General features: G+C 33.9%; 1 protein-coding gene across 3 annotated transcripts in view; it reads right to left on the reverse strand.

The window, feature by feature from the left end:
- The window catches only part of CSMD3 (CUB and Sushi multiple domains 3), a 1,084,122-nt gene that overhangs the window by 716,603 nt on the left and 339,622 nt on the right, over window positions 1-27,897 (reverse strand). For all 3 annotated transcript variants that reach the window (XM_027092553.1, XM_027092552.1, XM_027092550.1), the window contains exon 6: window positions 16,107-16,219. In XM_027092553.1, coding sequence (XP_026948354.1) covers window positions 16,107-16,219 — 113 coding nt within the window. The remainder of the gene's footprint in view (window positions 1-16,106; window positions 16,220-27,897) is intronic.

Here is a 27,897-nt window from a genome sequence, read left to right on the forward strand (position 1 = left end):
GCGGTGTGAGAAATAGATTATTGGGAGAGAAAATTTTTACAACTAAAAGAAGATGCAAATCATATGTAAAAATAGTATACTGTAGAAAAATTAATAAACAGAAACTTCAATTAAAGGGGTTGCGGGAATTCCCCAGTGGTTAGGACTCCGTGTCTTCACTGCTGAGGGCCCAGGTTCGATCCCTGATTGGGGAACTAAAATCCCACAAGCTGGCGGTGTGGTCAAAAATTTTAAAAATTTAAAAATTTAAAAAATGAAACAGTTGGGAGATGAGAAGAGGGCACTCTCATGCCCTGCAAGATAGCAGAGCCCAGCAGGAAGAAGAAAGATTCCTCTTCTTTCCTGGAAAGGACTCAGCCAATGAAAAGCCATGGATGGACACTCTGCTTACTGTATCTCCTCCAACTTCTTTTCTCCCCTATACAAGAGGTCTTCCCTTGCCATGTAGGGACTTGCATATGGTTCTCCAAGACTGCAGACCCCTAACCCTAATTGCAATTCTCTGCTGATCTCAGACCCATCTTTGCTGGAGAAATATCTGGCAGTCTATTTGCTTTAGATCAATGATACAAAGTACTGAAAAAGATAAATATAGTTTCCATTGGCTATTAAACAGTCTGACAAGGTAAAAGTTTGATTTCAGCAAGTGTGTAAACATTTCCATATATATGTATGTGTATGTGTGTGTGGAGTGTGTACTAGGAGGTTAGAATGGGGCTCTTCCTGATTCAGTTTCAATGAATGCATTGATTTAGCGGATATAGAGATATTTAAGTGAATGTATGATAGATTTAACTTCTTATATGAATCATTTTCAAAGGAATTGTAGGATTATCTGTTTTGTGACTCATGTACTCTTCAGACCCAGCAAGGATGTAAAAGGGAGACAGGAGAGAAAGAAATTGATGAAATTGTTTCCTTTAAGAGAGCCCATTTAGATTAGAGCCTTTCTGAAGAACTACCTTCTAGTGCTGGTCTAGTGAGTTGGGCTTCAACGGGATCACTCAGTTATGAAATTTGTTTCATGCAGTTGGCACACAAAAAAGACTGGTGTCTGTTCATCTCTGAGAAAGCTAAAGTCAAATTCACACAGTAATAAGCTAAAACTGACATCTGTTGAGGAAATCTTAGAGGGTAAAAGAGAAGAAAAAGCTTCTGTGTTGAGATAAACCTGATCTTTTTGTGTTTCTCAGAGCAAGAATTTGTCTCCTGTTTCACCAAGGATTACAGAGATTCAAAATGGCATCATCTGGGGACCTGTCCAATTAGGCCACATGAGGGGTAAAAAATACCTTAGCACAAGAAGACTGAGGGTATCCAATGGCTGGGGACCAAGTTGGGCAAGTATCCCTTTAGAATACTGATGAATCCCCCAGGGATAAGGAATTTCAGAAGAGAGAGGCCCCCTGAAATCACTGAAATGGCCCCACAACTGCCCATGACAGAGTCAGCCTGAATATTAGGATGAGAGAGGCTGTAGCCCGCTTAGGACTTAGGTCCAGGCCAGTCCCTTTACCTCTTCTCCAGTCTACCTCTGTTTGATCTCAGAAAAACCTAAAACAGCAGCAAGGAAGGAGTTTGGAAGAAGGAAAATATCAAGGTGGAGAGACCAGAACAGCCAATCTCAACATTTCCCTTTCTTTACACAGGTACCTAGCTAGCAAGCCTGGGATGGGAAACAGGGTAAAAAGTTTGGCATTCAATCACACTTACTGTTTTGAGTAATATCTGGGGCTTGGTTTTCTAATTATAGAATTGAAACTGTGTTTCTAGTTTTATGGGCGAAATTATATTCCTTTAAAATTCATGTGTTGAAGTCCTAAACCCCAGTGCCTCAAAATGTTACTGTATTTAGAGATAAGTTATTTAAAGAGTTGGTTAAGTTAAAATTAGTTCTTTATTGTGGGCCTTAATCCAATATGACTGATATTCTTATAAGAAGAGGAAATCTGGACATACAGAAACAGACACAAGTCATGGGCATGCACAGATGAAAGGCCATGTGAGGACACAGCAAGAGGTGACCATCTTTAAGCCAAGAGAATGACCCCAGAAGAAATCAAACCTACTGACACCTCAATCTTGGGTTTACAGCCTCTAGAATGGTGAGAAATACATTTCTGTTGTTTAAGCCAATTAGTCTGTGGTAACTTGTTACAGCAGCTCTAGCGACCTATTTCACTGGTATAATGTGACAACAGGACCTAACTAGGTTTTCATCCTGGAGGAGATGTATGTTGAGGGTGTCTTTCTTCTATAAAACTGAAATTATTTATTAGCTTTTGTCCATATATATTAGCTTTTGTCCATGAAAACTAGAAGAAATTTGAGGCTCTTCTTAAAACTTAATATGCATTTGTGACACTTTGCTTTTTGTATACAGTTACCACACTTTCTGAAACAATGAATATCTTTATAGGGAAAATGAAACAAACAGAATGTATGAAATCAGGCCCATGGTAGAGAATCAGAACATACTGAATCAGAAATATTCATTCAATTTCTTAAACATGAGGTTAATCTCAATATCTTTGTGGTAGGAAAAGACAAATCTGTGCTACACGTCCCAGAGAGTGAACATATGTTAAAGGGCACCAAAAAAAAAAAAAAAAGAAAGAAAGAAAGAAAGAAAAGAGAGAAAAAAGAGAAAAAGAAACTGGTTTTCAAATAAATTAATGCTTCTAAAAGTACTAAATAGGAAAAGATGGAATTTTGTTAAATGCTTTTATTTTATGGATTTATTTAAAAGTTCATATGGTGGGGAGAGAAATCATAATTTTAAAAATTAATTATGGACTCTAAAGTTCTGAGATAAGGCAGATATTGGTGGATAATAACAACAAAAAGTTGAGGAAAAATGATAAAAATGACACTATATCATGTTCTCTCATTGTATTTACTGTGATTTTTGAACAGATTTCCTACATTTTTTATAATTGCAGAACACTAACAGCTGCCAAAAGAAGACTGTGGAGGCTGTACAGTCCAATATGGCAGCCACTAGCCACCTGTGGCTTTTGAGCATTTGAAATGTAGCTAGTGAGACTGAAGAACTGAATTTTCACTTGTATTTCATTGTAATTAATTTTAATTTACATTTAGAAATAGGCAGCACAAAATATTTCATCCATTAAATGCAACTTTATTGTATAGGTAGACTACATATTAACTGCTGCATTGTGTAGGATACAGTATTGTAGGCAAAGTATTGGAAGCATACACTAATGTAACATTAAAATGTGTTTATCTGAATATTTAATTCAGACAATAAGAATTATATTGAAGCCTAAGTAAATCATAATTGCTAACAAAGTATTTATTATTTTAAGTATAAGTAAATGTTTCTTCTGGTCTATAAAAAAATCAACTCTTCCCAATGAAAACGTAACAATCAGTATGAGTTGTGCTGTGAGTGTAAAATATGCATTTAGATTTCAGAGACTTAATGACATATTTTGCATTCTGTTTTTCAATTATCATTTTTATGTTGATTAAATGTTGAAATGTTAACATTTTGGACATATTAGTTAAAAATAATTAAAATTAACTTCGTCTGTTTTACTTTTTTATGTGGCTACAAGAAAATGTAAAATTATATATATATATATGTATATGTGTGTGTGTGTATGTATACATAACACTGTGGAGCTAAGCTATCATTGTAGCAACTTTTATGAGTTACTGGCATCGGGAACAGTAAATTAAGCCAAAAATTTTAGAACTAGAAAGAAGTGTATTGTTCCATTATCTAATGGCCTCAGGGTCCTGAGATGTTAAGGAATCCATTCAAGTTCACAGAGATGGGTCTGTACCCAGATTTACCAACTTCCAGTCTAGTGCTCTTTCCAGAACAATACTTGTGTGAAGGAAAATATAGCCCTGGGAATCATAGTTTTTATTGTCATTTCTTATTTAAAAATCTGCTTCAGAAAAGAGTTTACTGGCTTTTTGTTATACTGATAAGCTAGAAAAATAAGTATTTGCTTGGAGGTTTGACAGAAGTACATGACTGCAAAGTCTGGAGGCTCATGTTAGTTATAGAAACTCTAAACGGTACTTGTATTTTTTTGTGGGAAGAGAGCATATAACAATGCAAAATGGTTGTTTCCTTGTTAGACCAATAGTATAATGTTTTAATTTGACCTTTTCCAACAAAAATATATGGGGTATTATGAACTCATTGCCTTTCCTAATAAGGGTTATTATACTTCTTTCATCTTAAGCTGTTTTATAGCTACAGATTTCTTCTCGGATTTTCTAATAACAATCAGTAGTACCTGATCTAATAAAAGGATAAATAAGCCTGTAACAGCAGACTATTTTGTCTGTTTCACCCCATACACATATAGTAACAAGGAATATACTCTGCTGATATTTAACATGTTTAATTCATAAGATGTTTGACTGTTAAATATCTGATATATTTTTACTCTGAGTAATTTTCATTATAATATCTACTGTATTGAAATCTGTATTAATGGATTTTTTTTTAATTAACAACCAACCACTTATATTATGTAATGATATAAATGAGCCTCCAACTAATTACCATGAAAGGTTGGGATATTTTTATTTCACATAATATTCCTATTACTCATAATACACTTGAAATTGCCTTCTAAGTCATTTTTAGTCAAACAATAAAGATGATGATGCTTCTCCTGCTACTGCTGCTATTAGTAATAATAGCTAACATTTTATATAATGCTTACTATCTGTCAGGTACTATTCAAAGTGCTTTACATATGTTAACTAATTTATTAACTGACATTGTTTTATGAACATGTCACTTATAGTCAAGGACAGTCTATTTTCACAAATTCATTTATTTTATTCACTGAATTTGATTCTCAATGAATTTTAGCCTTTTCTAAAAGTAAAAAAATCCATTCTGTGAATTTGCAAATTTGAGTATAACTAAGACTGGAGTTCATAGCGGAATAAGCACAGGCCTTAGAAGCAGAAAGCTCTAAGGGTTGAGACCTGGTTCTGCTAATTCCTAGTATGACATTGGGTTTAACACTATTTTGACAGGGCTGCACCTAGCTCAAATAGGATGTCGGAATGAATCAGACAAATAAGCCCCTTTCCCTGGGTGATGCAGCATTAGGCAAAGGGCTTAGCCAGAGGTGCACAGCTCCCACTGCCACCTTGCCTGGGTGTCCTTGTGCAAGGCATGTCTGCAAACTTGTCCTAGAGTCTTTGTTTCTTGTTTGATAAAACAGAGATAATGCAATAGATAGATATTGTGAGGATTACATAAAATAATGCATATGCAAATATTTTGTAATTTGTGACACATACATCTGGATGTACAACAGTCAATCATTCTTTCAGCATATACTGGGCATCTATAATATGGTAAACTCTGGGATGCAGAGATAAAAAGATACAGTCACTGTTTTTTGAGAGGTGCAAATTATAAAACCATAAAACAATTCAGAATCTGCTTTCCAGCTTTTATACAGTAGGTAGAATATTTATATCGTCCATACATTTTAATTTACAAAGAGGTGTGCTATTCTTTTAATTGAACAATACATTTTAAAAGGCATCCAATAGTAATAGAGGGTAATAATTTTTGCTACTTGCTGGTCACTTTGAATTTGTCATAAATCAGAAGGTCTGGGGTGATACTGAGAATACTGAGTAACAGCTGGTAGGGACTAGAAACTGAATTGTGAATGTTGAACACAGAAGTATCCAGAAGGTGCCCAGTTATGCCAGCAATTAGCCATTTGCTGTATTATAGGACAATCGAGGGGGTCCTGAAGGAGATACGGCAGTTCAGGAGTCAGGAAGGCAGTGCAGGTACTCTGGGCCTAGTGGGAGTGGCTATTTACCAATCAATACTATTTCAATATTTTAATTATCTGTAGAGCCATAGTGGACTAACACAGTTTTATATCACATAGTTATCACGTGTCCATTCTAACGGAAAACTACTCTGCATCCTTGAGACACAAGTCTGAAAGCTTTCCTGGACCATGCATTCTCCTTCACTCCCCACATGCACTCACATTTTCTTAATTATAATACTTCAGAAATTATTTTTCTCTTAGTGGAATATTTACTCATCATTTACATACTAGACAAAAAACTCTCTTAATTCAGGGACTGTGTAATATCAGAGCCTAGTGAAGTGTCTGGTACAGAGTAAGTGCTCAGTAATATTTTTGTTGAACAAAATCGGATGGATAGGTAAATAAATAAATAAATGTGCTATAATACATCTCTAATGGGAGCTTTAATTTAAAAAATCATTTTAGTTTAATTAAACAACATTAGCAATTGGCCTGCCTTATTTATAACAAGTTAATTAAATAACTGAAGAAAAGAACAGGCTAAGTAATGGTAAATTTATTGACAGATAAAGTCAATCCTTTCTATCATAACTTATAGGATCATTTCCCAAAATGTGTCCCGAGGAGTCATAGTTCCAAAATATGCTAAAAGGGCTTATCTGCTTAAATAAAATAATTCAGTTTAAATTTGTTTAACCCAGTGCTTCCAAAGCATTTTGGGCCACAAAATTGGCTGATCTGCTTTGTCATACAGCAGAAACTAACAAACCATTGTAAAGCAATTATACTCCAATAAAGATGTTAAAAAAAAAAAAATTGACCTCCGCATAACTATTACCATACAACTCTAAACTTCAGGAAAATCCTAGGTTAATAATATCTTTGTCATTTAAACAAACTTTTCCTAAATTGCCTTTAGCTATTTCTGGGTATCTTTGAATTTGAATTTAAGAGTCTAGGGATTTTAATTTCATGATGTCATTTTCAAATGGCATGGTAAAACTGCCTATGAAATAAATGTAATAATTAAAGTCTATAGGCTTATTGTCTCAAACTCCATTTTCATACCAATATGGAGGAATCAATCACATACAGTGTTTTTGACTACTTGTACCTGCTGTGCTTGATTGAAGCCCTTTGGAGGTCATTTTGAGCAATTATTGAATCATTACTAAAAATAAAATTACTTGTTCAATATATTTGTCATCTCAACAGAATTATAAGACAGTGAATTTTGTTTATTAAACACTAATTCATCAATTATTTTTTGTTATGTGCTATTCTTTAGGTGATGTAACAAAACTGCCCTCACTAGAGATAGTAAATGTGAACATTTAAGACTCCTTATTGTGAGTAAAACCCTATCATATATATTCATATACAAATGAATGCTAAATGGAATAGTATTGAATCACCATGAGGTACCACCATAAAAGAATGGCAAAAAAAGAAAAAACTAATAAAACAATGGCAATTTTTTGTAATACTTCATGTTAATTTTTTGTATACTTGAAAATACAAGAAATTCATACAAGTAGAGACTAAAAAAGTATTATTCATTAATTCATTACATTATAGTAATTTAAAGTATTGGATAGAAATCACATTAACTGAAAGGAAAGTGCTAACCCAAAGTTAGTTGGGATAATGAAGACAGTAAATATTGTAGACAATGTATTTAAAAAAATAACTGCAGCTGTAAATGTTCAATAATGTTGAACATTATTAAATCAATACAGAATAGATTTTAGGCTTATGTAGGAAACATAATATGTATATTTCCTTGAGGATATCAGTTTCTCACTTAATAAAAGGTAGGATGTTTTGAACATCTTAAACATTTGTTTTTCTTGTTACTATTAATCTTGATTCTGTGGACTTCCCTTATTCTTTGATTACCTTGGATTCCTCTAATTTGGGAGAGTTCTTGTACAACCTTGACTGAAAATTACATTTTTTAAAGTCCAACCCAGATATTAATCTTGAGAGTCATGCTATATTGAGAGAGATTATGGAATATAAATTTCAAACAGTTCCTTTTTCAGATCAAAAGGCAAGCCTGGAAGACTAAGTTAATAGAGCTTTACAAAAAGTCATGATTAGTGAAAACTCAGGACATGACAAGAGAAAAGTTCTCCCACCATCTGATAGTAACGAGAAGTCTAAGCTGCACCTTCATATAAGAACTCTCATGGAGGTTTTAGGTTAGTGAGGGACAGTACAAACTTTTATATAGATTTGTTAAACCCCATTTGCTAAAGGAATTAATTCTGAAGTCTTACAGCATTGATTTATGGAAAAATGTAAGCACCTTAAATACATACCCACATTCAGTAGAGCATCAAGAATAATATATGTCCAAGATGGTAGTTTTGCATTTTGTTGAAGGATGGGTTTTGGGTGGCAGACACATATGAGTGAGTTAACAGAGAGCCAGGAACCTGTCATGGGGCTATGATGGTAAGAGAAAAATAAAATTTATTGTAGAATATGTGGTTTAAAGAGTTCTAGCTAAAGAGTGAATGGAAGACCCAGCAAAAAGTATCATGGAGTCGAGTCAGAAAGGTGCACCACTGACGATGCTAAAACTGCAAACTATAAGTTGCCTTGTGGACACCAGCAGTGATGTCTACAGGATTCTCAGGTACCAAGAAATGGTGTCTCCACTGAAACCAGCTAATTTTCATGAATGAGAACAACGGTTTACATATAACTAGTAGGTTTCACCCCATTACTATTAGGCCTCATAGAATATCACTTATAACTAGAAGCTTTCTTTAAAAAGGAAGGAGGTGACCTAAGCCCTGAAAGTTTGAACGTTTGCCCCAAGGAAGCTAAGTTAACACAAAAGAGACTTTTATCCCAGAAGAGACTGTCAAATTTTAAGTTTATTCCATCACCAGTAGGCATGTGTGATCCAAATTAAAATAATAAACAAAAATATTTTTTTTTCAGTTTTATATTCATCAAGTACTACATTTTAAACCTACTAGATGTTTTAAATGATCTATATTAAAACTGGATATTTGATCAATTATCTCCTGTTAATAGTAGTTGCTGTATTTGAAGAAAGTAATCTAAATCACGTTTATTTTACTAAGATATTTCTTGATTTTCACAAATTCCATGAGATTTTAAAATAAGGTTAATATAATTTGCCTTTCACTTTTTAAGATATAGCAATAATGGGTTTATATATATTAATTAAACACATTAAGAAAGAACACTTAGCAAATGTAAGCATTATAGACCATTTTTTAAGTAACAATCTATAATATTCTCCTTTTTGACTATAAGTCAGAGTCCCTCAAGTATCAAGGTTATGGAGACTGATTCAATTCCTCAGAAAATAATGAAATTTTTATAACAGAATCTCAATCCACTATTTAATATGTTGATTTATGTGACTATTTCTTTACATACTTCAAATTTCATTTGAAATGAAATGATAACTACCCAGTTACTGTTAAACATATCCACAATTTACGAACAAAATTTTGGGCTGGGAGATATATAAGACTGGAAAATAAATTTTAAGGATTGGAATGAAAATATAAATACAGTTAGCTATGGAAGAATTTAATTCTAACATCATTATCAACTAATATGATAAAAGGCCTTAAATTTTATATTGGCACAACTATGAAATATACATTTACATCACACAAGAAAATGCTATCAAAGAGTTTTTTTTTTTTTCCTGGTAGCTACCCTATTTATTTATTTATTCATTTTTTTAACATCTTTATTGGAGTATAATTGCTTTACAATGGTGTGTTAGTTTCTGCTGTATAACAAAGTGAACCGGTTATACATATACATATATCCTCATATCTCCTCCCTCTTGTGTCTCCCTCCCACCCTCCCTATCCGACCCCTCTAGGTGGTCACAAAGCACCGAGCTGATCTCCCTGTGCTATGTGGCTGCTTCCCACTAGCTATCTATTTTACATTTGGTAGTGTATATATGTCCATGCTACTCTCTCACTTCGTCCCAGCTTACCCTTCCCCCACCCCATGTCCTCAAGTCTATTCTCTACATCTGCATCTTTATTCCTGCCCTGCCCCTAGGTTCATCAGAACCATATTTTTTTAGATTCCATATATATGTGTTAGCATATGGTATTTGTTTTTCTTTCTGACTTACTTCACTCTGTATGACAGAGTCTATCACTTCACACCGGTCAGAATGGCCATCATCAAAAAATCTGCAAACAATAAATGCTGGAGAGGGTGTGGAGAAAAGGGAACCCTCTTGCACAGTTGGTGGGAATGTAAATTGATACAGCCACTATGGAGAATAGTATGGAGGTTCCTTAAAAAACTAAAAATATCAGGGAGTTTTTAATGGTTGCTTTAGATAGACCAATGGTTACTCTTAGACCATTTTGATTACTAAATATCTTCTTTTAATTATCTCTATCGGTTGTGTAGACATTATACTAGTTAAGTTGATGAATCTCATAGACCAGATAGATTTATAAAGACAAAAGTAAAAGAAGTTATTTTTTTTAATCCCACAAAAATGTTTAAGTATTTCAAGATAAAGTAATTATTTAGCATTAAAGGATACTTAAAGATAAAAAGGTTATATTGTTATTAAAATCAAAAGGAAATAAAGTACAAGATTAGGAATTATTTTCAAACACTACAGGCCAATAGAACTCAACCTCCTATCCTCTTAAAACTCAGTAAATGAAAATAACTAGCTTACTTTATAAGCTTAAAATACTGCAGTTTGTCCATGTATGAAAAGGGGATTATTTTGAGATAAGGATTCAAATTTGCTTATGAATTTTCCCCCAAAATGTACTCAATTAAAATTTAAATAATAGGGACTTCCCTGGTGGTGCAGTGGTCAAGAATAATCCTGCCAATGCAGGGGACACGGGTTCGATCCCTGGTCCGGGAAGATCCCACATACCTCAGAGCAACTAGGCCCGTGCGCCACAAATACTGAGCCTGTGCTCTAGAGCCCGTGTCCCACAGCTACTGAGCCCACGTGCCTAGAGCCTGTGCTCTGCAACAAGAGAAGCCACTGCAATGAGAAGACTGCACGCCACAACGAAGAGTAGCCCCCGTTCGCTGCAACTAGAGAAAGCCCGTGCACAGCAACGAAGACCCAACGCAGCCATAATTAATTAATTAATTAATTAAAAAAATAATAATACCTTCTATTATATATATGCATATATTCACTGAATGTTTCTTAAACTGTGCTGACAAAGCTGTGTCCACTGTCTTTATCAGAAATAGCCCATTGGGCCATGTGCTACATTCCCATGAAAGTAAACTATACCTAAACTGTCCAAACCAAAAAGTTTGATCTTCTCTTATTATATCACACTCCCACCTACAACTGTGAAATCATAAACATGACTCACATTGATAGTTATAAAATTACAGGAGAGATTTCATGATTAGATAGTGAAATATGATTCCCTCCCTTTTTTTAAACAATGTAAATATGAGGTACAATAAGAAACAAAATGGTGTCTAAACAAAATTAGAAAAAACTGTAATTAAACAGATTGCTTTGATGCTGTGCTCTATTTTTAAACTTGGATTTTATTTGTGATTTTTAAAATTCTGCTATACAGAGGAAACTGTTTCTCAGTTACAGTTCTAACAAAAATCCTATTTTAAATTTCGGTTCTAAGGATAAGTGCTTTTTTCCTGGAGAAATATGGACACCCTCATTTGTGACAGTGAGAAATACAAAACCTAACATTTTCCTTTTTTTTTTTTTTTTTTGTGGTATGCGGGCCTCTCACTGTTGTGGCCTCTCCCGTTGCGGAGCACAGGCTCCGGACGTGCAGGCTAAGCGGCCATGGCTCACGGGCCCAGCCGCCCCGCGGCATGTGGGATCTTCCCGGACCGGGGCACGAACCCGTGTCCCCTGCGTCGGCATGCGGACTCTCAACCACTGCGCCACCAGGGAAGCCCACATTTTCCTTTTAATTGTGATTCCTGGATTTAAATGTTATGTTTGGTCACAATTTTTTAACTATTTGTACCTCATTGTTAGACAGTGTGTTTCTCACTCATTGCATATGGTTGATTGTCTCTTTCATAAAACAGCATCTTTACTGACTGCTTGTCTGAATTTTACTATAAGAAATCTTAATGCCTTTTGATTTGCACAACAATAACATGTCTAGCCACTGTGACTATTTTTACTCTTTGGGAAACCAAGGCTCAAGACAACTTAGACAGCAGTTAGTAACTTCGCAGTTCAACGCTCATCTTCTGACCCCCAAATCCTATTCTTTCCCACTATATTACGTTGCATCCCTGATAATCTTATTTATTTTTGTTCAGTAACAGTGCACACACGTTTATGTCAAAACATTTCCAACTGTAAAAAACAGAGTAACTAGTCTGAAGTTATTTCCCACTTAAATTATGTGCGTCTAAAATGTCAAGCAAGGGCCTCTGTGTAACTGGGGTTTATGACAGTGAATTTTCAATACGATTTGAAAGTTTTGTCCATTAAATGTTTTTCTTACCAAAAAGAGGCACAGCTGATCCTAAAATGATAATCTCTTTTAGACCCTATATGAAATATTTTTCTACATAAATTGAAAATACACTGTATTACTATTGACATACCTTTGTTAAATTGCAACTGTCTCTAAAATGTTAACCTGCATAAGAATCATATCAACAAAATTATGAAAGATAAGAGAAAAATCAAAATGTGATAAAATCTATAAGGATTTAGAAAGCTTAATCTATAATATAGGAAAATTCATATACTTAGATATTTGGAATCAATTAAATGCTGTAATTCCTAAACTTACATGTCAAAAACAATTTTATAAATAACTACAGCTGTAGTATCTTTGCACATTAAAAATGTATGATATGCTGAATAACTTAAAATGAAAAATGTAATAATTTTCACACTTGAATAACTGATCTTTATGGATAAAAATAATACTTTTTAATAAACACGATCTAAAGGTAAAATTTTCTCTATTGGACAGTTGTCATCTGAAAATCTCCTTCCAATTTAGAAATTAAGAAAACTTGATCAATTATTCATGTAAATGGAAAATAATAGATTTTAGGTTTATAATAAAGATCAAGTGACAATAATATAGGGATTTCAATAAATAGGGAACTTCCAAATACCACAATTAATGAAAAGTTATACTATTTATGTGTGAAGTAGCACTATTCAAGTTCTCATTAGAAGAGACTTAATGGAACTTGAATGTAGGAATCTTATTTAAAATCAAAGACTAATATAGTAAAATGACATTGAAGTGATTTTCTTTGGGGGAGAATTGAAAAATTTTAAAGCATAGAAGAGATAAGAATAGAGTTTTAAAAGAAGAGATTTCCAGTATAAATAAACTTGGTGGGGGCAGGAGCTGCTTTATTTATTTTAGATACATGTGAATATTTTCAATGTGGGATCTGGGGGAGGGAAAACATATTCTGTATCAAAGTCATTTCATTTAAATCATGATTTTTCTCAGTACTTTTGAGTCAGAACATACTATATTTGTTAATGTGTTATCCTCAACCTCTACTTAACCTGAGTTAAGTTATTATATCTAAAAAAATAAGCCAGCCTATAACACAACTGAAAGGAGGTCCTATGGAGGAAAGCATGTTGCTGTGTCTATGTGCCTACTCCATCAATTAAGGATTAATTAAGGGACAAGCCATAAGAAATAGCTAATGGTATTTAGGAATCCTTAGGAGTTTTCAGTTAATTTTCACGGTATTTTATAAAGAATACAGATTAAACAGAAATGCTATGGGGAAAGTCATCAATCTTTGGAAACTCAGAACATTAAAAATGAACTCAAAAGACTAGATAAATCAATAATAATTACTGAGTACTCAATAAGTATTTGAGTTATTAGGAAGCTGTGCTACATGGAGACTTGGCTGTGACTTTTGAATAGTATATTCTACAAAATTTTCTATCTTGAATTAGTTATAATTTAGACACCACTGAAATTATATGGTAGCATAGAACAATCTAAAAAGCAGGATTATCAGTTCATGCCAGGGCATGTATTCAGCATGTCAGAATTATGAATTTTATAGCTATTTAAGTTAGCCTAGTAGAGTTTTTGTTAATCAAATTTCTTTGCTTATAGTTTCAAGAACTGCTTTTCCAACTGAGCTTATGTTTAGGTAAAATATTATTTGGAGATAATGCAATTAGAGAAATTAAGCCTGAATCTGGCAAGTTTTGAAAGGATACAGTGCAAAGGTGTGTTTTTATATTAAAACTTTTCCTTGATTTTATTATAAAATTATAGCTTACACTTTCTCAGGCCACTTTATTCCCTCTACAGTGTGAAGATACAGATTACACCAAAAATTATCCTCTTTTGAGCTCCTTTTCCTGCTGAAAATAGAAATAATTCATACCCCATAAAACACTTCCTTTCTATTTTACTACAGTAAATTCATTGATATGTTATTCTTCAGTGCTAAGACAGGCAATGCAGGAAAATCAAACTGCATCTTGAAAATACTATAAAAGTCAATTTAAGATTAGTGAGTAGAATACTGAAAATGATAACTAAGCACACAAATCTACTAGCAGCTTTGTACTACTGTCTTATAATGCAAAACAACCTATATCTAAAGATACCAGTTTCATGAAACCATACTGCGTAAAACAATCAAAATACCATTTTATTTTTTAAGATAAGAGACCTATGTTTGTTTTTTTCTCTCCAGGCTGTACATTTAAATATAAAATAAGTGCTACTTTATTTCTATTCAGATAAAGAGTAGAAGACATCTTACTGAAAGATTCCATGAATCAAACAGAAAGGATCACCACATGAGTCAAAGATGATAGTCTTTTGAATTTCTGCCATGCCATCTGCCTTAATTCATTGAAGAGGGAATCAGAGCCATAAAATTATGTGAGTGGAAAACTCCACAAGGAAAGGGGTGAACCCAGAGATAAAGAGGCTCTACAACAGCTAATTATTTTCAATAAAAATTCCTATTTCTGAACTACACAAAAATTTTAGAAATTTAAATGGAAACTCAGTAAAATATAACTGCAAATTTAAAAGTGACACTGGTTGAAACTGGTAAGATTCGAGTTACTATGCCCAGTTATTTTTAATAAAATAAAGGAAAATAAATTTCTTTATAAACATTTTACTTTTAAAATATAATGTTTTATGATGATAACAGATATGATAGACAATATATTCTATCATGAGAGATGTTAATACAATGCATAGCTTTAAAAGCAAATTTGCATTCATTTTTCCATTCGAATTAACTACTTTACAAATAGAAATTATAGGTTTTTCTACAGTGGACTTTGTCTAAAATCTTCACTTTTAAGTTACAATCTTAGGAATTTTTATTACAGTGATACCCAATACAATATTACAAATACAATCACAATAATCTGTTGCTATTACTGTGAGAAACGTATCGATAGGGCATCTGTAGAAAGGTTACTGGTCTCCAAAGTATAAATTGTTGAAATTTGTATTCCAGAAAACAATATGTAGTCTAATACTATTTTAGGTATTAACTATAAGCTGCCTAAAGTCATCATATTCAATTTACAAAGTGCTTCAGCTGAAGATTATTAAAAAGGAAAGCACTAAAAAAAAACATAAATGGAAATATTTAACTGTGGCAATATTCACTATTCTCTGAACAGTAGCTAATATACTGCTAAGAATGAAATGAATTATTAACACAAGTAGTCTGAGAATAAGTGCACCAAACCCACATAATATTACTAAGCATTGTAGAACCTACATTTTTATTAATACTCCATCTTCATAATAATCAAATTCTAAACAAAGAGTTTTTTCAAGTTAATATATCAAATACTATATCTCACTTATTCAAAACTTATACCTGTAAATAATAATACTAACGAAGTTAATGAAAGTAACATTTGCAAAAACACTGTATATGGAAATGGATTTCAACTGATGAAGAGCCTATTTACAACTGCAGTTTTCTGCAGTGTTTTGTGGTACATATTTAGGTAGTATGTTCAACTACTGAAGCACTTTATTAAAGGTAAATATTACACCTATTACACATTACCTTTTAGAGGTTAACAATATTCTTTATTCTGGACAGTGTACTACAAAACTCAACTAACTTTTATACTGTAATTTAGTTATGATCACAATATTGCCTCAGCAAGAAAATGACCATTTTTGCTTATTCAAATTACCATGGGGTAATGCCAAAGATATTTTGCCTCTATGATAAAATGCAGTTGTGTATACCAAAATCATTTTACACATCAAAAGAGGCAGAGGTATTCATTAAATATACCTTGATATGGAGCACTAAATCCACGGTATCGGTGATTGCTGTCTGTAACAAAATGCAGTCTGAGCCAGTTTTTGTTGCTGATAATTGGTGGTGGTATATTCATTCCAGATAACCTGAATTACAGAAGACAACAAAAAAAATTTAAAAAGCTTTTAAGTAGTAAACATTTTCACTGAATTGGGACCCCCCAAAATGTCTACTTGTATACAATATTCGTGCCTTTTTGCCTTGCTAAGTTTTTAAGCACAAGTGAAATAGTTATTTTATGCATAGAGAAGTCAATCATAGAATAGTGTAATTCCAAAATAAGCTATTCCAATCAGCTTGGAATATATATTAGTAAAATCAACTGTAAACTGCATATAATTTTGATTCTCCAAAAATAGACAATAATAACCATAATGGCTGCTGAGCTGACAGTGCTGGTCACAGCATAACACATGTATGTATCAATACAGTATAGTTACAAAACAGAAAGACTTTAAAGCAATTGATATACTTTTTCCATTTAACATATTTTCAGCATTTCACATTCAATGGAAGATTTCACAGTTTCAATTCATAGAACAAGCACTATTTTAATGTAATTTCACAATATTGTACATTTAATGATTAGCTCTCATTATAATGCATACTTCTATAAGGCTCTGGAGGTCTGCTCCAACTGATAGATAGAAAACAGACTGTACTTTGGATATATAGTCACCACATATCTAGTCACAAAGGTAGCACTACATAATCTCCTTAAAGCAAAAATTTTAAACTATGCCCCAGATACTGGTCACAATTAATAGATGAAATAACTCTCTTGCTCTCTAATCTTTTGAAGATTTCCAGCAAAGTAGTTTTGCTGATTTAATTCAACAAAGGAATACCACCCCTACATACCTAACAATTTCAATACTAGGTGTGTGTTATAAAGCCAAGGTAAAATACTCTCAAAAGACTATTACATCATGAAAGACAGTTTTAGAATAAGGTTTCCTAATAACCAGTATATGACATATCTTTCCCGTTCTTCAAAGCTTACACTTTTCTTCATAGGAAGGCAAACTAGACAGCTGGTGTGTGTGTGTGTGTGTGTGTGTGTGTGTGTGTGTGCGCGTGTGTGTGTTGGAGGAGGTGATTTCTTCTCTCAGTGCTTGGCAGTCATTCATTCTAGGGGACAGGTAGGGGAGATTGGAATATCCATCCTTGCACATGTAATCAGCAGGTGTAGACACAGTGATGCAAAAACCCTTTATCTTACATTCTCCTCCTTTATTTCCTAAAACTCACTTTTCCTAGGATATTTGGGAGCTAGCCATCACTTTTAGTAGATGACCACCTGCCATAGCATAAAAATATGAATTCACATTTATTTTATCATTGTGCCCATGAATGAATAGAATGGGCTTGGCAACATTACTGTGTAATCCAATTTTTTTGGATTCTAACATGAACAAGTTGGGTTCTATCCCGTATAGTTCTCATTTCTCCACCAGCTTTGGAATGAATTTTCTTTAATTTTTCCCCATCAATGCCTTATTTCCTCTCTTCATAGGGGTGACTGTTTACTAGTCAAGCCGGCTGTTTTTTTCATATCTGAATTGAGTAAAGACAGACATATAACATACCTGTATAATTTTAAAACTCATGTTTTAAAAATTTACTTCATTACTTTCAGAAAATGCAGTTATCCAGGTTATCTTTACTTTTGTTTGCTTGTTGGTTGGTTTGGTTCAGACAGCAATTCAATGAAAAAAAAAACAAAACTTGGATTTGGTACAATTATATTTGCAGTACAGTAGCATGTTTTATGCCAGATTTTGATTTACAATTTGATTCTCTTCAATTCCCCGATTCAAGGAGCATAAACATCCATTAGGAAAAGTTTAAATTATTTCTGACAGGCTGCACACATTTCTAAATGTAATGAGAGTATAATACATGAATGGTTGTGAAAGACTAAAGAACAGAGTTTGCAGAACGGTCCTTAAAAAATCCAACAGATGAGAAGCAACACAACAAGGACATCACGAAAAGTGTGAGAGGAAAGAAGATGAAACAGACAATGAAAAGGATAAACTTTCCATCTTTCTCAGGAACATCAAAGATAATTTGAGTAAGAGAGTGTCGTAAAAGCAAGTAATAGCTACTATGGAACTATAGTTTTTAACCTGAATTCACCTTCAGGAATTGAGAAAGATAGAACTGAAGATGTTACAGAAGCAGCAGCTAGGAAACACAATGTACATTAGGTGGAGCAAAAATGGCAATTTAACAGAGGTGGAACTAAGAGGATATTCCTGACAGCCTCAGTGCTTATTCTCATGAAGCATAACTGTAGATAAGCCAAGACAGTGAACTAGAAATAGAAAGCAAGTGCACCAAAGACTCATTTGCCACCAGAGAATGAAAATAGCTTCACTGGTTATAAGGGAATCACACGGACCTTCCTGACTGTGGTAACTTAATATTGCTCACTATTTAAACATGATTTACACAGTATGACTTTGTGGCTTATGGAGCAATCTAGTAAATGAAGTTACATATATCTGCAACACATTTCACATGTTATCAGGAGGTATGAGAAATGGAGGACTAAGATGTGCCAACTAGAAAGATTCCATTAAACTAATTAATTGAGATAATTAATTTCTTAAATACTAAAGGAGATATTTCGTAAATATAAATCACTGTTAATCCTATATGACATTACTATGGTCATTTGAAGGTAGGCAATATGGATTAATTCTAGTATAAAGCCAGTGAGAATCACCCCTTAGTACTGAAAAGATTAAGTATATGCAACAATTATTAATTGAGCACTTACTATATGACAAACACTGATGCTAAGCGTTGGAAATATAATTGTAAACAACACATACAAGATCTGTGGTCTTACAAATAAAGAAGGTAACATAAACAAATGAGCGAGATAATTTCAGAAGGCGGCAAATGATGTACCAAAAAAAAAAAAAAGAGTAACCTGATAAAGAATGTCTAGAAATGAGGTTTCAATTGGTCTATTACCTTCTCTATTTTACACTCGAAATAGCCATACTCATGATTATATGTCACAAATTACTATACTGGATTGTAGGAGAATTAATGAAAATAATCATAATGATAAATGTCATAAATCTGTATCCTACAACAGTTATTTGTACCCAAAAAGAGTTTAAGACATGGCTTTTGTGTAATTAATAAATTTGAATGAACACTGTAAATTAACAATGATATAAAATTTCACTGCATATTCAATACAGAATACTGAAAATAATACAGTGTAACTGGCCATAATTAATCTTTGCTAAATTTATTTTTATTTACATCATTTTCCACAGAAATAGTAACTAAATAATAAATTGATATTTAAAAATAATGCAACATTGGGCTTCCCTGGTGGCGCAGTGGTTGAGAGTCCGCCTGCCGATGCAGGGGACAAGGGTTCGTGCCCCGGTCTGGGAAGATCCCACATGCCGCGGAGCGGCTGGGCCCGTGAGCCATGGCCGCTGAGCCTGCGCGTCCGGAGCCTGTGCTCCGCAACGGGAGAGGCCACAACAGTGAGAGGCCCGCGTACCACAAAAAAAAAAAAAAAAAAAAAAAAAATGCAACGTTTTCTTTTACAGACAGTACCTTGGAGAATATGATCATAACCCTTACAAGATTTTTTAAAAAATCAAGTGTAAGAATCCTGAGAGAACCAGAGGTCTTTACCATTTTTTTCAAAAGTCCCTAGAACTACTATGAACTTACACCTTTGGTTTATAACTCTCTTGACAGGTACTCATTGCTGTCATCTGTTGACTTTGGTTCTCAACTTTCTCAAAATTAGCATTTGCAACAACAGGTGTCATCTTTGGTGGCTCTAACATCTATTTTTCAATCTGTCCAGTTCCCTAAGATCAGTCAAATCTAATGATCTGTTTTACCTCATCTTTAGTACCTATAGACAGTCAAACCTAAACCCATGACTTTTCAAATAATCACCTGCCTGACTCCTGTCATAGAGTATTCTGCCTATGCTTTCCTCTTAAGAGTTTTATAGTGCCTGGCCTTACATTTAGGTCTTTAAACCATTTTGAGTTTACTTTTGTGTATGGTGTTAGGGAGTGTTCTAATTTCATTCTTTTACATGTAGCTGTCCAGTTTTCCCAGCCCCACTTTTTGAAGAAGCTCTCTATTCTCCATTGTACATTATTGCCTCCTTTATCAAATCTGAGATGACCATATGTGCATGGGTTTATCTATGGGTTTTCTATCCTGTTCCATTGATCTATATTTCTGTTTTTGTGGCAGTACCATACTGTCTTGACTACTATAGATTTGTAGTATAGTTTGAAGTCTGGGAGCCTGATTCCTCCAGCTCCGTTTTGCTTTCTCAAGATTCCTTTGGCTATTCGGGGTGTTTTGTGTTACCATACAAATTGTGAAATGTTTTGTTCTAGTTCTGTGAAAAATGCCATTAGTAGCTTGATAGGGATTGCATTGAATCTATAGATTCCTTTGGGTAGTATAGTCATTTTCACAATGTTGATTCTTCTAATCCAAGAACATGGTATATCTCTCCATCTGTTTGTATAATCTTTAATTTCTTTTATCAGCGTCTTATAGTTTTCTGCATATAGGTCTTTTGTATGCTTAGGTAAGTTTATTTGTAGGTATTTTATTCTTTTTGCTGCAATGGTAAATGGGAATGTTTCCTTAATTTCTCTTTCAGATTTTTCATCATTAGTGTATAGGAATGCAAGAGATTTCTGTGCATTAATTCTGTATCCTGCTACTTTACCAAATTCATTGATTAGCTCTAGTAGTTTTCTGGTAGCATCTTTAGGATTCTCTACATGTAGTATCATGTCATCTGCAAATAGTGACAGCTTTACTTCTTTACTGATTTGGATTCCTTTTATTTCTTTTTCTTTTTTGATTGCTGTGGCTACAACTTCCAAAACTATGTTGAAAAATAGTGGTGAGAGTGGGCAACCTTGTCTTGTTCCTGATCTTAGTGGAAATGGTTTCATTTTTTCACCATTGAGAAGGATGTTGGCTGTGGGTCTGTCATATATGGCCTTTATTATGTTGACGTAAGTTCCCTCTATGCCTACTTTCTGCAGGGTTTTTATCATAAACAGGTGTTGAATTTTGTCAAAAGCTTTTTCTGCATCTATTGAGATTATCATATGTTTTTTATTGTTCAGTTTGTTAATATGGTGTATCACATTGACTGATTTGCATATATTGAGGAATCTTTGCATTCCTGGGATAAAACCCACTTGATCGTGGTATCTGATCCTTTTAATGTGCTGTTGGATTCTGTTTGCTATCATTTTGTTGAGGATTTTTGCATCTATGTTCATCAGTGATAAGGCCTGTAGTTTTCTGTTTTTGTGACATCTTTGATTTTGGTATCAGGGTACTTGGTGGCCTCACAGAATGAGTTTGGGAGTGTTCCTCCCTCTGCTATATTTTGGAAGAGTTTGAGAAGGACAGGTGTTAGCTATTCTCTAAATGTTTGATAGAATTTGTCTGTGAAGCCATCTGGTCCTAGACTTCTGTTTGTTGGGAGTTTTTTAATAACAGTTTCAATTTCAGTACTTGTGATTAGTCTGTTCATACTTTCCATTTCTTCCTGGTTCAGTCTTGGAAGGTTGTGTTTTTCTAAGAACTTGTCCATTTCTTCCAGGTTGTCCATTTTATTGGCATATAGTTTCTTGTAGTAATCTCTCATGATCCTTTGTATTTCTTCGGTGTCAGTTGTTACCTCTCCTTTTTCATTTCTAATTCTGTTGAAATAGGTTGCAGATAGATTTATTATAACCACATTATCTTTGACATTTTAGGGATGTGTGTTTATGCATTTGTATGCATAAACTACTATTCACATATATTAAGTAGTTAGGGTTGACAGGTTGGATATTATTAAATTAAAACTTCTGCTCGTTGAGTGGAGCTGGGTGTTAGCATTGAGATGGAGGTCGCTGAGAGGGCTTTCGCCATTTGATATTATGAGGAGCAGTGAGCTCTCTGGTGGAACAATATCCTGCACTCTGCTCTCCCACCTCAGAGGCTCAGGCCTGACACCCGGCCAGAGTACCAAGACCCTGTCAGCCACACGGTGTATAGTACAGGGAACTACATTCAATATCTTTTAATAACCTATAATGGAAAAGAATCTCTCTAGTGCTGATAAGCAATTCCAGAAATTCTGTTCTTGAGACAGGCTGAAACTGCAATTAAGTCTTGGTTTGCTGTCCTGGGGGCTAGTGGCTCTACCTTGAGCCTGTTTTTCTTTCTTCTTCTTCACACCGTGAGCCACGGAGGCAGTGTAGAACTAGACCAGCTTCCAGGACTCATCCTGACAGCTGCGACTCTTCTCCGACTCTCATGGGAATGAGGTTTGGCTGCCAGGCGTTCTGCCTGCCAGACACATGGTAGCGTACAACTCTCCACTGCTTGGCTCGGCCACTTTGCTGAGCTGCTTGTTTTTCAATGCTACCTAATATATCCAAATTTTCTACTCAATATCCCCACTCGGGTTTCAAATAGGTGTCTCAAACTTAAAGTCTAAATCAGAATTTTTGATGTCCCCTTCACAAGTATGTTTTTCCTCTATTCTTCAATACTCGAATATACTTCAATATTCGTCAAATGGCACCAACACACATGAGTTGCTCAAATATTTAATTGTCATCTTTTAATTCTCTATTCTCCTCACTCCCAGAAGCCCAATCCATTTGCAAATCTTCTTCTGCCTCTAAAATCCATCTTAAATTTGTTCATTATTTTTACTGCTGCTTTTATCATAATAGCCAGGTCCCCATGGTCTCACATAGACCCTGCAGTAGGGTCTTCTTTTGATTCTACTGAGCATTCCTACAAACTGCTCCTTATCCAGTAGCCAAACTGTTCTTTTTCCAACCTACTTATTACTGCCATGCTTAACTTTTCATTAAACTTGAATTAAATTTGGACTCTTTACCCAGGCCTCAGAAAGCCTGGAAATTCCGGTCCTTGTCCACCCTCCTCGCTCATCTCACACGAAGCAACTTTACCTTTAGTACATTCTAGCCACACTGACATTTCTTTTTCCTTAAACATGGGAAATTCTTTGCCACCACAGGGCCTTTGCACTTAACATTTGCTAAGTTTTGAATGCCATTTCTCCAGATGGTCCTCTGGTTACCTAACCTCATCTTTCATTATTCAATCAAGAGTTTATTCCTCATGTGACTGTACTAGGTTGATCCATATCAGGCCCTCCCCACTCTAGCACATGATGCTACCTTAATATTCACATTTTTTTCAGTTTTTGAGCTGGTTCTTTTATTTACTAATTTAGTAATTTTAGAAGCCCTTCCTTTAGAGTACCAGATCCATGCAAGCAGAGACCTTGTCTATCTTGATCACCAATCTATCTTAGAACTGCAGAGTAGTATAGAATCCAATTTAAATGAATTTCTTAAAATTCAATTGAATAGAAACTTTAACATCAATTTATAGTTTAAAAAGAAAATTTAGGTCTTCTGTTTCAGTCAAAAATATGTACATCCATCAGGCATTCTGTGACAACAAAGTAAGATTCTCTATAATCTAAAAGTTACCAGAACATGGATCTATAATAATTCATAAATATTAATGGAACTATAATTTTGGCCATATAATTATCATGTACTATTACTCAAATCATAAATTAGAAAAGACACAATGAAGTTATCAATAAATAATTTCATTAGAAATAGCCATAAGAGAATTTTCAGTTATAAGTAATGTTAATAAAGATGAAAAAAAATACGTATGACAACCAAGAATCCAATATTTCATAACTAAAATAGAAAGTTTTTTAAAATTGTATCCTCCTACATACCTATATAATAACTACTTCAAAACTACTACTCTTAGATGCAGAGGAGTGAACAGAATTAAGTACTCCAAGGCTGAGTATCTAGGATGTGAAACTTTTTTTTTTTTTTTAATAAAACTGCTCATTTTGTTTGATAGCTGAAGTAATGAACTAAATAGTAATATGCATTTTGTCAATACATCTTCAAACACTTTGATTTTCCTATTATGGAATCACTAAAGAAAAATCTCAGCCATGTTTACCTGTTAAGGGGATTATTTTAATGAGTTGATAGGGATTTCTTTAAATTGAACTCACTGTTCTTGGTAAATGAATACTTTTATTGATATGGAAATATTTTAATTAAAATATTAAAATTCCGTTGAAAATTCACATTATTGGGTACACAACCTTCTTTTAAATAAATTTCATGACTTTTTATCAGGAAAACTTGAAAATCATGATCTAATTTTGTTTTTATTGTTATTTTTAATTAGTAAACTACTTTCCTCTGAATATTAGCCAGTTTAGAACATCAGGTATTCTGTGTTCCATTAGAATATCGCCTGAGCTTTAAATATTTCCACTTAAAAATTTAATGAAATAGCTACACTTTAAATAAAATTCAATTATTATGTTTGTAAAACATTTTATGTAACATATTAAAATTTTCATCAGTCTGTGTTTTTTTCTTTCAAACCAACAAGGAAACAACTTAACCTCTAATCCAGGATAACAGAGAGAAATATTGGAAATAAATCCCTTAAGTTCAGTTTGTCTAATACTGATATATGATCTGGAATATGTCAATTCATCTGTTTCCATTCCAATCCCTATGTTAAAAACATGCACTACTGGGCTTCCCTGGTGGCACAGTGGTTGAGAGTCCGCCTGCCGATTCAGGGGACACGGGTTTGTGCCCCGGTCCGGGAAGATCCCACATGCCGCAGAGCGGCTGGGCCCGTGAGCCATGGCCGCTGAGCCTGCGCGTATGGAGCCTGTGCTCCGCAACGGGAGAGGCCACAGCAGTGGGAGGCCCGCGTACCACAAAAAAACAAAACAAAACAAAACATGCACTACTAAAATGATATGCTTAAAGATGCTGAGTTGAATTAAAAAAAAATGGAAATATTTATATTATAATTTTATAGTCAAATATTCCCTTAAGTACTCTTTCTACTTTAATTAAAATTATTTTATAAATCTAAAGAAGAAGCTTCCCTACTTATACCTGTAATCCAGTATCTTCTCATGGCTTCACTTATTTGAAAATGCTGAATGAGGCAAAATTATACTTTTGCTCTATGGTGGGTTTTTAATTTAAAAATTCAATACCACCTACAAAAAAAATTCTACACACTCAAAGTTTAAGAAAAGCATATTGGAGATAATATAAACTTCAATAAATGATTTGTAAGTATTCCAGATTAATAACTAACAAATTACATTATAGCTAGCATAGTGAAAGGTAAGCAGGGTTATAATCACCTGGAAATTAGCAAATTTATTCAAGAAATTACACAGGGCAACATTAATGTTTTGTAGCACAGAGTCTACTCATGATCCCCAGAGACATTCACAACGGTTAAACATCTAAACAGTTTAGAAATTAACAATAAAAGCACAAAGGTCCATCTCTCTAGGCAACTCAAAGCAGATTAGATGATTTTATTCTGTCAGATTATATAAGCCAAAATTTACATTCCCATCACTGCATGAAACAAAGTCTATTAGATTTATGTTTTGAGACATAAATATAGCACTTGGAAAATGGAAAGATTTATTTCTGATTTGGCCTTCATATGTAACTGTCTAATCATAGTGCCCTGATAACAGCTGTCCTTCAATTATTGCATCCTACTTCCACAGTCTCCAGTCTACCCATTTCCCCTCCTACTTTTTAGATATTGCCTTTGTTTCAGGACAATAAATGCTTACATATAAATTAGATAAAATTTTCCCTGCTGATATTTTTGCTAACTACTGATTCACTAAAAGAAAACTACTACTTAAAATTGTATTTGAAATTCCTTTGTCGCTTACTAAATTCTAGAAGTGGCTATTGGCTGAAACGTTTAAAAGAACCTGAGACTGTAGCTATATGGAAGATGAAGGTATTACTTGCTAACTTGAGTTTTAGAACCATGAATCACTTTGGAAACACCAGTTATTTTTTAAAAAGTCTGATTTACAGAGAACAAAGAAGAAAGAGAGACAGGGATTTAGACATGGGCTATCACCTTTGCTTCCAGGTTTCTACTGGCAACATTTGAGTTGGAAACAGAAACAGGAAATTTCTACTTGAACTGCAGAGGAAAGCAGAATCCATTTCTCGGAAGCAGCTAGGGACTCAGCATAAGATAGAATTTAGTGTAATACTTTTTTGCTTTTAATAAGATATACAAGTTAATTAAGGGTAATTAACCTAGCAGTTGGTTCTAAAGACTACAGGGCCTTGTTTTCTTGCCAAGGTTTATGTGGGACTCTGAGGGCTGCAGGTCCTTGGAACAGAATACCATAAACCTGAGCTTACTTAATTCGTGACAAAATACAATTAAACCATACAAAAAATTGTGATACTTCTCCCACCTATTTGTGCCTATTTAAAATCTTTGATTTTAAGCTATGGTATTCACGTATTTCAAAGAAGTACTACATATTATAAAGAAACATCATTATATTTGTTTTAAAAAAAATGGAAATGGAAGAAAAGGAGGTTGTACCAAATGATAATGCAGAAAATGTGCAGTTGGCCCCCTGGAAAACATCTCCTTCTCTTCTCTTCCATAAGGCCATAACTGTTATTTCTTTTTAACTCTCTGTCAGCTTCTCCTCAGTTCCTTTATGGTCTCATATTTCCCTGCTCTCTAATGTGTAGAGTCCCATGCTCACTATTCTTGTGCTTTGGAAGGTATCCCTGAAAAACCTTCCTTACTTCAGAGGTTTCTGCATCAGCTTTATGTACAGGATGAACTTTAGTGTCAAACAGATTGTACTGGAGTGTTAGAGGGACCATCATCCACATGTACTAAAGTCATCCACGATAACTGTTTGAATCACAATGCAGAGCAAATTTGTGAGTTTGCGAGTTAAGTCCTAGGAACATGACGTGGAATTACAGGAGGAAAGGAAATATGAGGCTGAGACAAAAAAACAAACATATTTTCCTGTATTTTGTAACTGATGGGAAAGAAATAGATGGAATTAACTGTTCACACATTTCAAATGGACTTTTCTCATAAAGTTCTTTTAATTTTTAACAGCTGGTTTAGTTCCCCATGTATTTTTGATATTTGATTCCTATAGCTCTATGATATTTCTTCAAGAAACATATATACATATTCACACTAATTCCCAAACCTATGGTCTGTGAATTTGTTTTACAAAGTTGTATTCACTGAATTCATCTGAAGCTACACAAAAGTATTTTCTGCTTTTGGAGGTGGTTCACATACATATATATGAAAGGAGGTATACTTTATTACAGATTTAGTGGCTTCTGATTGTCATATTGTTAAAGGCCAACTTACAAGTAAGAAATAATTTGAATAATAATTTTGACTGTTTACATAAGTCTAACTAGAAAAAGACAAATGAAAACAAAGCTATATACCCTACAGTGATAAATGAGATTAGAATTCAGATTTTCTAAAATCCTTTGAATTTGTACAATAAGGATAGAATATTCTGCCTTCTTCCATCACACTTTTTATCCAACTGATATTGTCATTGCTGTGACACTATAAGTTATTTAGTTAAAGCATATCTTCACTTCATGGATATTCATTTGAAAATTCTACTGATTTAAAATACATGTTACATTTTATACTAAAAATACCATGCTCTACATTTAACACATGTTTTGTTTTCTGCATTGTCAGATTTAATTTGGTGATGAAAGTGCAACTCAATCCATGTCGGACTCACTATTTATACACTTGGTTTCCTTTGAAAATCAAAACCCTG

This window comes from Aethalodelphis obliquidens, unplaced genomic scaffold, assembly GCF_003676395.1.
Source record: "Aethalodelphis obliquidens isolate GAN/ISIS:26980383/991018 unplaced genomic scaffold, ASM367639v1 scaffold79, whole genome shotgun sequence".
NCBI lineage: Eukaryota > Metazoa > Chordata > Mammalia > Artiodactyla > Delphinidae > Aethalodelphis > Aethalodelphis obliquidens.